Source organism: Melospiza georgiana, chromosome 5 (assembly GCF_028018845.1).
Source record: "Melospiza georgiana isolate bMelGeo1 chromosome 5, bMelGeo1.pri, whole genome shotgun sequence".
Classification (NCBI taxonomy): Eukaryota; Metazoa; Chordata; class Aves; order Passeriformes; family Passerellidae; genus Melospiza; species Melospiza georgiana.
In genome coordinates, this window is record NC_080434.1 from 20,650,323 (window position 1) to 20,663,168 (window position 12,846).

Sequence of the window (12,846 nt, forward strand, 5' to 3'; positions counted from 1 at the left end):
CACTGTTTTTCTTAGCTGAATTAAGTTTGTGTGGATTTAGTCACTTCTCACTTTTTACCCAATATTTCAGGTAATAAGAGAGGAAAAAAATGTCACAAACTTGGCAATAGGGTTTTTTTGCTCTTTAATGTAAATTGTTGGTTGCTTGTGTGACTTAAAATTGTTCATGAATTTTTGTGTGTACAAGACAAAAGATGCCTTGCATGGCTTATAATGAAGATGTCAAAGACTTGGAGGAAAATGTGGAAGAGGAAGAAAATTATAGATTGCTGATGAAATTAATACTTGCACATATAATACTTAAAAAATTCTTGTTTCATTTTTGTCCTAAGGGCCTGATTATGCCAAAAAATACATGCCACATTAGAAGAAATGTGTGTATAAATTTGCAAAGATGTTTGTGAGTGTATATTTTTACCTATATACTGTATGTCTGGCATATACACATAAACACACAGTGTGCATGAGGTACTTATTCCCCTGGCAGCTCAAGGTCCTAAGAATGTGCAGGATCTGGATTTTGCAGAAGTTCAGTGCATTTGCAGCTTGGTTTCTGTGGCAGATCTCAAAGGAATAAGCTAATGGATAGAGAGAATTGTTTTCATGGTATGACCTCATTGTTGGAGGAGTTATTGCATTGTTATTTTGCTTTACAGAAATTCACCTTCCTTGGTTAATTATAAACAATCTGTTTACCAGAGCCATCCATGCCTTGAAATATCTGCTGAAGTTTGTAATCAGTCCATGTTCTTTAACATATTTTTCTTTTATTTTCAGTGAATTTGCTGGACTCACGTACAGTAATGGGGGACCTAGGATGGATAGCCTACCCAAAAAATGGGGTAAGTCTCTGCTGTTGTTTTCTTTCTCTCTCCCAGATTATACTAATCGTTTCCATTCGGAAAGTAGACTACTGGGTTTAAAAACTCTCTAGAATGATTTGTCGGCAATGGAGGGAAAAAAATAAATAAAACAACAAGCTGTGACTGAAGAAATGGAGCTGTACGGCTAGGGAATTGATTCATTTATGCAGCAGAGCCAACCACAAGTATTAAAAAATAATCATGAGTCAGCCTCCTCACTCCTCCCCCCTCACCAAGAAAATCCATGAGGTTATTTAAATTTCTCTTCAATTATAAATTCTTGGGTTTTTTCTTGAGCCTTTGCGGTAAATGTGGAAAACAATTTTTTGGAAGTTAGCTTCTGAAGAGCAAGATGTGGAACATCATTGTTAGCTTTAAATGAACAAGGCTGTTCACAAATGCATCTCAGATTCATGGTAAAGTTCTGGGACCTGATAACACTGAAACAGGAGCTGAGTTCTAAGCACCTTGAAGAGCCTCTGTCCCTTACCATTTCCTATATTAAGAGCTGTTCCGCCTCAAGAGGACACAACTGAAACAACAACGTCTGTGAGTGCAGGGAGGGTGCCAAGAGGATGGAGCCAGGCTCCACTCACTGCTGCCAAGCAATAGAACGAGAGGCAGAGGGCAGAAACTGATGCACAGGAAGCTTCACCTGAATATGAGGAACAAGTTGGTTATTGTGTGGGTGATCATGGGTTATTGTGTGAATAACAGGTTGCCCAGAAAAGTTGTGGAATCTCCCTCACTGAAGATACTCAAGAACCCTCTAAACACAACCCTGTGCCATGTGCTCTGGGGTGGCTCTGCTTGAGTAGGGAGGTGGGACCAGATGACCCACTGTGGTCCTTTCCAACCTGACCCGTTCTTGTGATTCTGTAGCTGAAAGAACCTGGCCTAATTTTATACTTGAAGTAAATAGTAGAATTTAAATGCATTAATACCCTCCAGTGTATCTGCTTGACCTGACTGCATCACACAAGCAGTCTTGGCTATGACTTTTGGTCTTTGGTTTGGGGCATCTGCAATGCTGTACTGCGACAGAGATTTGGTGCAGTCTTGAAAGGTTGATTTCTGCACCATGCTGGGTATTCCTGTCAGTTCCTGAAAGCCATGAGCACTGTGTGAGGGTAGAAAGCATCCTAAGTTAGAAATGCTGCATGACTGAGCCCTCCAACAGAGCAAGTCTCAGGAATGTGTTATTCCAGAGGTTTAGTCACCAGATGAAACAGACTGCATAATTGTCTTGGATTCCAGTTGGATTGTTATATAGATGGTGTTTGTATAAAATTCAGCCAACCTTGAAAAAAAATATATATTAGACAGTAAATTAAAGTCTGGCTTTCCATATATTCTGTGTGGATGAAAGGTTGTGGAAATGGCAGCCTCACTTGGACAAGCTGCATGTTTACAGGCACTGGTTACAGCAGGAATGTGAAAGCTACACAAGGATCTGATTTTATTTTCAATTCATTCCAAGATCTAATCCTGTTAGGGTTAGTTTATAGCCTTTTTTTTTTTTTTAATCTGTTGATTTAAAGCTGAGAATAAAACTTACTCCACTTGCTTGTGTGGCCATCAGAATGGCTGGTGCCAGATATGCTGGCAGAGCAATATTTTGGTGCCATGGTGCACCATAAGGATCCCAATATCCAGTACCCAATATTCTTAAGGGATGGTTTTATTTGTTTTTAAACTTTTTTAACATCTTCTGGTATTTTTCCTGTGGTATAAAGCCCAGTTCTGGTGTATCCCAATGCCCCTAAAAGAATATCCATAGAAAAACAGGGCTGAGAAGTTCAGAATACTTCTGAGTCTGTATGTGTAGATGAGTAAATCAAAAGCTAACTGTCCTATACATAAGCCACAACTGTATCTTTTCATTATTTAGGGAAACCTTTCTATATTTACAAGCTCAGTTTCCAAAGAGCACATCAAAGTACACTCAGGAATGCCAAATTAAAGGTTACTGACTCAATAGGGAGATTTTTTTTTACCTTAATTAACTTCTGCTTTGTGTTTAAAAGTGAATTAGGCAGTTGGTTTTCAAATTTCCAGAAATCTTATCTTAATCTTCTTTGTTTTCATGGGACATTATAAAAATCCAGGAGGTTAGTCCAACTGTCTTTATTTTTTTATCTAATATATTTGCAGTATTTTATGAGCACTGAAAAAGGTCTTTCCAGAGTTACTTCTCTAATTGCTATTTCTGCTCTGCAGTCAGCCACACTGCAGTTACACATTCTTTGCTTAATTTTTTTTACAGTATCTACCAAATATTAGTATTTAAAGTCACTCTTTCTTCGGGATTTGAATTTGGAAAAGGAGGGTGCTTTAACTGTCATCCGATATAGGCCTTCTTGTGTGTTTTGGGGCATTCTCATACAAATTTGTTACCTCAGGATGTTCTCCTAGGGAAAATTTTCAAGGTCCCTGTATCTGTCTGCACAGTTCTCCATGAAGGAAAGGAGCAAGAATGTCAGGATGTGTCACACTTTGCTGTGCCAGAGTGTGTAGATACAAACCACGTTCTGAAGTAAGCTTTTTTGAGGCATGGTGTTTCGCTGTTGCTGTGAACAATATCCTGTGGAGTGCAGTCACTATTCAACAGTGGTGCAGTTCCAGCTGAAGATACATTGGTTCTCTTCCAGTGTTGCTGCTTCTCCACTTTATTTTTATTATAATCTTAACAGAACATAAATACTTTTCTTAGAACTATAAGTGCTAGAAGTAGGAGACTGTAGCGGGGCACAGTTGCTGTTAAAGAAAACAAGTGTTTAGTCTTTGGCATTGTATGGGAGTGCTTGCGAGAAATTATCTTTGCACCACAAAGGCTTAAGCTGGTAGGTTTTGAAAACAGATTTCCACATGTAAAACAAACAAACAAAATCCCACAAAAAGCCCCTACTGAGACAATTGAGATAAGAGGTCCAGGCAAGCCAAATGAACTTGCTTTTGGCAGATCCTTTGTAGATATCATAGTCTAAACTTCTATTACAGCTGTGTGCTGTGTAATTTTTGTATATTGAATGTTTAAAACATTTCATGCTCCAAAAGGTCCAGTTGCCCTTGTTTAGTCTCTTGTTCACCTTATTTTTTCTGAACACAACGGGAAAATGTGATCTAATGTGGGAAATGAAAGCAGCATTGTATGGGAAGGAGGCTGACTCTCCAGCCTGGAAACAAATCAGGAATAAAGGTAGGGCTGTTTTGTGCTCTCATCTCAAATGAAGAAGCACTGTAGCAGCTGCAGTCCCCACAAAATCAGGCCTTGATGCACTGCTGAGCAGTGTGTGCTGGCTCACCTTGTGAGAAGTGGGTTGTACGGAAAGGGAGATGAGCACTTTAGCCAAGGCTGTCCTCTGAAGCTCTGTGTCTGGCGAGGCACTTACTTGGTACTGATTTGGGTGGTGGCCATTATCCTTGCAGCCTGGTTGGCCTTGATATTCCCCATGCGCATAGAAGGTAGGAAAAATCCCCCTCTTCCTTGGAGTACTGAGGGATGCATGGGAATGAGATGACTGAAATGTGCTATGGCCAAGTTGGGCTTTGAAACAATGCCTTCTGGTGTGAAGAACCGGCTGCTGAGCAGGAGAAAGGGCTTCCTTATTTCTGCTGCTTTTCCCTGAAGGATAAGTGAATGGCAGTAGTCTGGCTTCCTGGCTGCCCTGTGTGGGTCCAGCAGCTTGCAGCAGTTGTGCAGTCAGCTCTTAAACTTGCATTTTATCTCTTAAAAGCATGAGCAGATTCCTGTGAGGCCCTCATGGCCATGGAGCTCAGAAAAGGGACTCTCTTCCTGACAAAACAGCATGGTCAGCATGGAAAATGCTGTCCTTTTTGTGCTCAGGTTAGGAATTGATCCTCTTATTACATGCCAAAGGGACAATTTTGATTTATTTCTGCAGCTCTTGTAAGTTTGTTTTAACTTGAAGGTAGTTATTGTAATTACCAGAGGCTATATCAGGAAAGTCTGGTCCCTCTTGTGCAGTAGGAAGCCCTCCAAGCACATGAACAAAACCAGTCAGGTTTTCTATTAAAGGCTTGTACAGCAGGTCTGCAAAGTCTTTTCCCTCTGGACCGATTGCTGGGGCAGTGCTTAGGACTGCCCAAAGTGGGCACATCAGAGGTTTGTGTGTGCATTGCACGTGGCTGTGACACTGGACAGCTCTGACTGAAGGGCCTGTGCTTCTCTGTGCTAAACATACATTTTTATCCTATGCAAACTCACAGTGGTAGGAACAAGTGCTGTGACAGAAGTAGCCAGGTGAGGCCAGGCAGTGTTTGTGGGCTGTATTGCATCCTCTTCCTCCCTTGACTGGGCAGGAGGCTGGGTCGTGCATTTCAGCTTGCTGCAAAGCCATAGCAGGGGCTACAGAGCAAACCCATGCTGTGCAGTTTTACTTGTTCTGGCCAAGTAAAACCAAAGTTGGTGCTTAAATTTTTTTTTTTTTTTTACCGGTTTGATTTATTCAGCAATTATATCTGATTTTTGTTCCAGCGGCCCTTATAGGGCTGATTTATTTGTTTGACCCTCCCTCCTTTCACTGTTACTTTAAAACTTCTTTATTTATGGATTAAAAGTACTCTTTTTCTGTCCAAATCAGAATGCTGCACACCTGCTTTGCTTTTGCACAAAGGGTTCTCTTCCATCTCCTCCACCTCACATTGATTTCCCTGAACTTCCTGCAGCACAGAACAGGAAAGTCTCTGTGGTCCTTGGGGTATTGCTTCTGTGCTGTGGCTCATTGCACATCTCCATGTGATGGCTTTTTTTTTTTCTTTAGGCTCAAACAGGAAAATAAACATGTACTGAAGAACCTGGTCCTGAGGAGATGTTAATTTTTTGCAATGAATAAAGAGTTGTGAGGGAGATAGGTGATTTCTTGCATGTGGACAGCAAGAAGGAAAGCAATTGCCCCTCCTTTGGGGGGTTAGTAAGGCCAAATACTGAAAGTTGGGTAAATTGAGCTAGACTGATTCCACAAGTTGTTTTAATTTATGTAGGATATTGATGGTCTTGATTTTTTTTTTTTTTTTTTGGTTGGTTGGTTTGGTTTGGTTTTTTTTCTGTTTGGTTTGGATAGGTGGTTTGTTTTTTTTTTTTCCCCAAGCAGCATTTCTGGCTTATTTTTTTGAGGATAGGTACCCTAGGGTGCCTCTTTAAAGTTAAAAATAACAGCAGTTTTAGATTACTCAGCATGATTTGGGAATAGATTCTGTTTCTCTCCGTCAATCTTAGTTCAGATAGAGATTTAACACAGGAATCCTGGATTGGAGGCAGTGCTTGCCCTCAGGGATAGAAATAAAATAAAGGGGGAGGGATGCGGGTTAGTGAAAGGAGAAGGAGGATTCTTGGCACCATTGAGCTGTGTCATGTAGTTATGATTATAATTGGCATTTTCAGGGCAGCACTTTTGGCAGCCTGTGGTTTTTTTTCCTGCAAATGCTGCTGCTCGTCTGTGACCAGCGTAGAAGAGGAATTCAGAGGATCTGCTCTGTGGTTTAACCCCTGCCAGCAGCTAAGTCCCACACAGCTGCTTGTTCCTGTCCCTCTCCCCAGTGGGATGGGGGAGACAATCAGAAGGGTAAAAGTGGGAAAACTCGTGGGCTGACATCAAGGCAGTTTAATCAGTAAAGCAAAAGCCATGTATGCAAGTAAAGCAAAACAAGGAATTCCTTCCCCTCTTCCCAAGGGCCAGCAGGTGTTCAGTCATCTCCAGGAAAGCAGGGCTCCCTCACACGTAACTGTGACTTGGGAACTCAAATGCCATCACTCTGAATGTCCCTCCCTTCCTTCTTCTCCCCAGCTCTCTATGCTCCACATGGTGTGGCATATCCCTGGGGTCAGCTGGGATCAGCTGTCCCAGCCGTGTCCCCTCCTAACTCCTTGTGCACCCTCAGCCTTCCTGCTGTAGGGTGGGGTGAGAGCCACAAAAGGCCGTGACTGTGTAACCTCCCTAAGGAAAACATCCCTGAATTACCAGCACTCTTTCCAGCACAAATCCAAAACATAGCCCACACCAGCTACCACCAAGAAAATTAACTCTATCCTAGCCACAACCAACACATATGCTAACATACAAGAATGCAGTTTAAATGTTAGCAGGAAGCATGATGGAAGTAAGTAATACTGGGCAGCTGAAAAACTGTAAATGGCACCCTAAAAGCCTGCAATTTGGCTGCTTTGTTTATATGTACACATTTTTGTACATGCACACTTTAGTAAGAAACAATACTGCATGTGTAAGTGTTTGTGTAATCCAAGCCTGAGCAGTAGTACCTAATGTTTTCTGTTATATACCATATAAAGGAATTGTACACAGACCATGTGTGGGGTGATGTTGAGCTCAAGAGTTGAAACATATGGGGTGTTTTTTGCCCACTAGGATTTATTAAGGTAATTTGCAATATCTCTATATATCTGTGTGTGTATTTATATATATAGTTACAGATCTGCCCTCTGTGACTCTCTTTCTGGTACTTCATGTCCATGGTCATTTTTATTCATTCAATGGGACCATGATGATGTGTCTTCTTTTGGTTGTGCTGCCTGCTTAGTGTGCCAGAGTCATGCATGCTTTTTTTGTATAGCATAACTCCAACAAAAGAGCTTGAGCTTTGGGTTGGGAAGGAGGTCATTAACCAGAGGTTAATAATGCAACTGTATGAGACCCTTGTGGTATTTAACTAAACCTTGTGTTTAAAGTAGAACTGGCTTCATGTTTCCAACTCTGAAAGCCCCAGAGGGAGAATGAAGATGCTGGAGTTCAGTGGGAGTAGGGCACTGCCATGAGAGGTGAATTTGGCCAGCAGACTACTGTCCACATGGGTGGGTTTCCCTGATGAGTTGGCGATGCTCATAGAGCTGCATTTGTTTCACAAAGCTTTGTTATACCAATCAAAATCTAAAGAGATCAGCTTAGGAATGGGGAATTGCATCCTGTGTAAGAAGGCTGATGGAGTTGGGTGTAGCACAGAGTCTTGGGCTGGCCCACAGCCACCAGGGAGGAAGGGAAAAAGCTTTCATCCAGGATTGCAATGGGTGGGACAAGAGAAGCAGTATTTATTTCATCTAGACTGGTTCAGGGTAAATTTTATGGAGTGTGGCTTCTAATGGTTAGTCTGTGGGGCAGATGTGGGATTTCTGTCACAGGAGGTTTCTTGACAGCAGGTTGGACTCTCTCTGCTACTCTGGTCAAGCTGAGTTAATCTCTCCTGAAGGAACAAACCAGGTGGTCTGCTCTGACCTATTGCAACCCTAAGTCTGAAGCCCTTCTGTCTGAAAGCCTGTCCTGATTCTGTCTAGGGTGAGATCTGTTTTTGTTTCCCTCTGAAATTTGGTGTGCCCTTTTTTTGGCTTTTTTTTTTTTTGGGGGGGGGGGTGGGTAATGGTGGGTATTGGGTGTTGCTGGTTTTTTGTTACTATTTGTTTGTCTTTTCTTATTTTTTTTAATCTTGGCCTGACTAAAATCAGGTTACTGCTACTCATCCATTAACCTGCATTTAAGATTCACTCTTGATACCTGCAACATATGAGCTGCAGTATGTATCTACTTTTAAAGACACTCATGCTAGACAGGAGTTCTCATTGTATAGCCTTACCATTTAATTCATGTCCTTTCTCATATCTCCTTTTGTATCTGAAATCTAATCTTTTCACTCCATTTGAGACTGCTCTTGTTGTCCTGTCCTCTCAGCTGGCTGCCCTTTGGTTTGTGTGCTGTTGACATAAATCAGCATTTATTTGGGAGCAGCATCTGGCGAGGTGTAGGTCTTATTAAAGGAGATCTAAAATGCCTAGAGTACTCTAAGGTATTGTAAAATAAATTAATACTAGTGAGATTAGGAATAAAGCAAATCTTTATCTTGGCTGGAACTGTATTACTGGAATAATATATTCTACATGGGGAAAAATAAAGGTTGATCCTTCAGTATATCATTTTGTAAATACTGTTGTCAGCATTAGGTTCCTCCACACAGGCTCATTGGGCAAACAATAATCTCCTTTCATGCTAAAATGTCTTATTTTTTCTCTAGTGTCTAGGAATTACATTGGGGGATAAAAGAGCTTTGAAGAGCTTTATCTTCTAAAACCATTGTTTTCTTTGTTGCTTTTGTGCCAATTTCAGAAATACTGGTATACAACAGTTAGTAACCATACAATTAAAATGTATTAATGTAGTGCATTCATGGAAAATCTGAAACTATACAGAATAAAATATTACCATTACAGAATGCATATGCAACAGCCCAGGGTTTTCAAAACATGCATTAGGATTTTATAGCTTATTTTATGAATTTTTGAAGTATGTTTCTTACTGGTTCATGCGCCAAATATATATATCAGTGCATTACTTATCACTTAATTGCATAATCATTTTATAAGACTTCAAATGCACTGGCCCCATTTGACAGCATATATTTTTCCTCAGGTTAATGGCGCTTTTTTTGGTAAGTAAATTCAAGAATACTGTTTGATTTTTTTTTTTTTTTTTTGATGTTACTTATTCAGGAAAGCCAGTTCAAAAAAAACCATTAAAAAGAAAGAATGCTAGCTTCAAAAAGGTAAACACCTAGTAGGTGTGTTCAGAAGGAGAACATTTGAAATGCAAAATTCCTGAAAATAATGTAAAGAGGGAAGCTGGTATTTTGTCTTCATGGCAAGCCATTGCCTTGTGTGTAGACAGTGAATGAGGACAATAAAAATAGAGAGCTAATTTGAAGACCCTTCACCTAGCTGGAAACCTGAAAGGAGAGCTTTCCAATTGACTGTTGTGTTGCTGCAAAGTCCTGGTATGTGGTTATCCTACTATTAAGAAACAGTTCAGCAGCTGAACATCTGGGATTGTTAGAACAAACTTCCATCCATTTTTCAAGTTGTTAATGGAAGTCATTCAGGATTTTCTGTTTGCTTGTCCTGATCAGAAAAACAGGGTGTTTTTCAGTTGCTGAAGGCTACATGCACATAAGAAAGTGGAAGCTGGGACTAGGTTCTTGGCTATTGAAAGAAAATGACAGTGTTTTATTTCAAAGCTTTTCTTGTCCCAATATATTTTGGGTCAATAGTCTTAATTTATCTTCGGGCATCTTCACTTTGAGGGAAAAGGCATACTGAACTCTGTGATTTAGTGTGTGCAAGTAAAACAGTAACCATGAGGTCTGTTGGCTTAATACTGAAAGTACTGTAGCAAAACAGATTGGAGATTAGGTATGAGCAGTACACATGGATGCAAATCATGCTTTGGAGGCTTTTGTGTTCACTCTGCTCCAAAGAAGAGTGGCACCTCCTTCTCTCCAGCCTTTAGGCTCTTCAACATGAGTGATGAAGCCCTGTTGAGGAGTGTGGGTGACACCTGGCTATCAGTCATCTCTGAGATACCACTGTGATATTGTATGCTGTCAGGCCACGGTGATTGATGGTCTGCACCCCATGGGATGAACAGTGAGTAGAAAACAATTGCAGAACATGGTTTGGCTGCTGCTTCCTCTGCCAGGCAGAGGATTTTGGGGGGGGGAAATCTACTGAAATAGTCTCAAAATATAAAGACTGTGTAGAGAGCAATTATTTCTTCCATGTGTAATGGGACATCACTGATTCTTGATTCTGTTTCAAGATGGTTTACTGAAGACACATCTGTGATATAATAGTGATCTATATTTAGGAGTGGTTGACATCTTGCATGTTAGTTTGACCCTCACCTACCCCTGTATGATCTTAGTGGCCTTAGTAGGGAACAATCCATGGATGAGTTGCCCGTTAGCTGCAGGGAGGAGGCAGGATTGAGCCCCGGGGTTGGTAAGGATGAAAGCTCCCCTGAGAAGAGTGGGGACTGTGGATCAGCATGGTGTGATGGAAGAGGTGTAGAAGAAATTGCCTGCTGAGCTGGGCATGTCTGGGACTGCTCAGAGAAGGCTGATAATGGCAAAGAGTAAAATTGCTGGTGGCTTTCTAAAGCCTGGATCTGTCAGATCAGGCTGAAACCTCCACACAGTCCTTTATTTGCTTCCTTTTGCTGCTTTCCAAGGAAAGTATTATCAGGTACTTGGTTCTTGCCAAAATGCTTTGATAAGCATTTAGCTTAATGTACTCTTACTTCTTTCTCTTTGTCATTGTTATTCAAGCAAGTGCCAGGCAACTCCTCTGATTATATTTAATTCTTGACTTTACAAAATGAGAATTTTAAAAAAAATCAAGTTCAAAAAACCTTGTCAAAAAAGTAGATGCATTTAAATTTTTAGAGAGGTTCCCCATTACTAAGGCCTGAATCTTATTTTTTTCCATGTATATGAGCTACCTATATATTGAGTCATATAGTGTCCTGTAGATCTGCTACTTTTGCTGCACTAAGATAAACCAGAATCATGTAAAGATGTGTGTTTTCTGTGGATAATTGCTCTCCTTGGGATGCTTTCTTTCAAAGATCAGAACTTCTGGCTCTGAAGTGGGGAGAGGACTGAACTTTCATGCTGCAGAATTTTGCATTTGACTTCAACAAAAATATTTTGGGACAAGTGACTTAATCCTTGCCTTCAGAGATCTTCCTATAACCCCAGTGATTCTTCCCATGATATTGGCAGTATTCAGGATATTGACCATGATATTGACAGTTATCAGGAGAAGATGGCGCTGGGTGTTTCTTGCTATGATTTGAGGTATCATTAATCCATTTTCAGTTTGGTATCAGTTGTGAGAAAGAGCTACTTGGTGCTCCTCTAGTGCAAATCAGTGCCTCACTTAGGCTGTGAGCTAGACCAAGACCAGGTGAGTGAGCGCAGGGTGGGAGGGGAGGTGATGACAGGACTTCTTAAAATATTTATTTATTGAAAGTGCTCTTTAGAATTAATTTTTTGAGCTGTTTGAGTTTTACTGTGATGCACAGGTACCACTCCTTCTTGGATGATAACCCCAAGACCTAATTGTACTCAGCAGATACCAAGTGTGGGGGTGAAATTGTCTGGTTTTGAAAAAGAGGATTTAAGAATTTTGGGGTTTTTTCCTCCAACTGTTCAGAAAAACTAGCACTTTCTGTCTGTGTTGGCTGCCTTTTTCATTGGTACCTGATGTTTTAATTTGGGGGAGTGGGGATGGGACAAGGGCAGGGGGTCAGCCTGCAGACTCCAGGTACAGCACTGATGTAATTCTCCTGGTTTCCTGCTGCAGCCTGGAGGTCCTCAAAGTTTGTCACTTAAAGCTGAGGGTCATCAAAATAACTTGTGCTCTGTATGATGCCTGCTCAGCGTGGCTTGCTCCCCGTTCAGTCAACAGTAAAGGACAGCAAAAATATAACCTTTGGTCTTCTGTTCAGAAGCCTTGGGGGTGTTGAGATTTGTTCTTTTTAGCTTTATTTGCTTCAGAAATTGAAAGATACACTTGAGAGCTTTGCCTTGGCCTCAAACCTCCAAACTGGGGGCTGTTGGGGCTCCTTGCAAGACATAATTTTAAGTGGTTAGAACTGTAGGGCATGTGCTGACTTTCTTAGATGATTGCAGTGCGAATGTAAAGTCAACCCATAAATTTTAGCCAGTGTTGTGATTACAAATCATTACAATAATGCAAGATTATTCAGTTTGTCACAAATCCTTCTAGACTACACAAATAAAGTCATAACCACAAATACAATCCTGTAAGATAAAGTTACTTCATTACACAATCTCTGTCTGGTTTACTGTTTGCTTTTTATTTTGATGACAGATTGAGTAACTGAATTTTTCTGTGTAGTTAATTTAAATGGCAACACACATTTAATATGTCTGCCAATTCTGGAGTTAACTTTGCGTTCTTAAATTTATTGATATTGATTAATACAGTAATTAGCCAAAGCCTTGATTTTCACTCTAGTAATGGGAAAACCAACTTTAAAATGATGAAGCTTTAGAAAAGAATTGCTAGTTATGTCCATCACTAGACCAGTCTTGTCACATGATCAGGAAATAAGTGATTTGTGATCACTGGTACACTGTTGGGTAGGTGGCTGGAAGGAGC

At 40.7% G+C, this 12,846-nt stretch overlaps 1 protein-coding gene across 7 annotated transcripts in view; it reads left to right on the forward strand.

Moving 5' to 3' along the window:
* EPHA5 (EPH receptor A5) overlaps positions 1–12,846 on the forward strand; it is a 192,951-nt gene that overhangs the window by 14,121 nt on the left and 165,984 nt on the right. For all 7 annotated transcript variants that reach the window (XM_058024732.1, XM_058024735.1, XM_058024734.1 and 4 more), the window contains exon 2: positions 778–842. In XM_058024732.1, coding sequence (XP_057880715.1) covers positions 804–842 — 39 coding nt within the window. In that variant the 5' untranslated portion in view covers positions 778–803. The remainder of the gene's footprint in view (positions 1–777; positions 843–12,846) is intronic.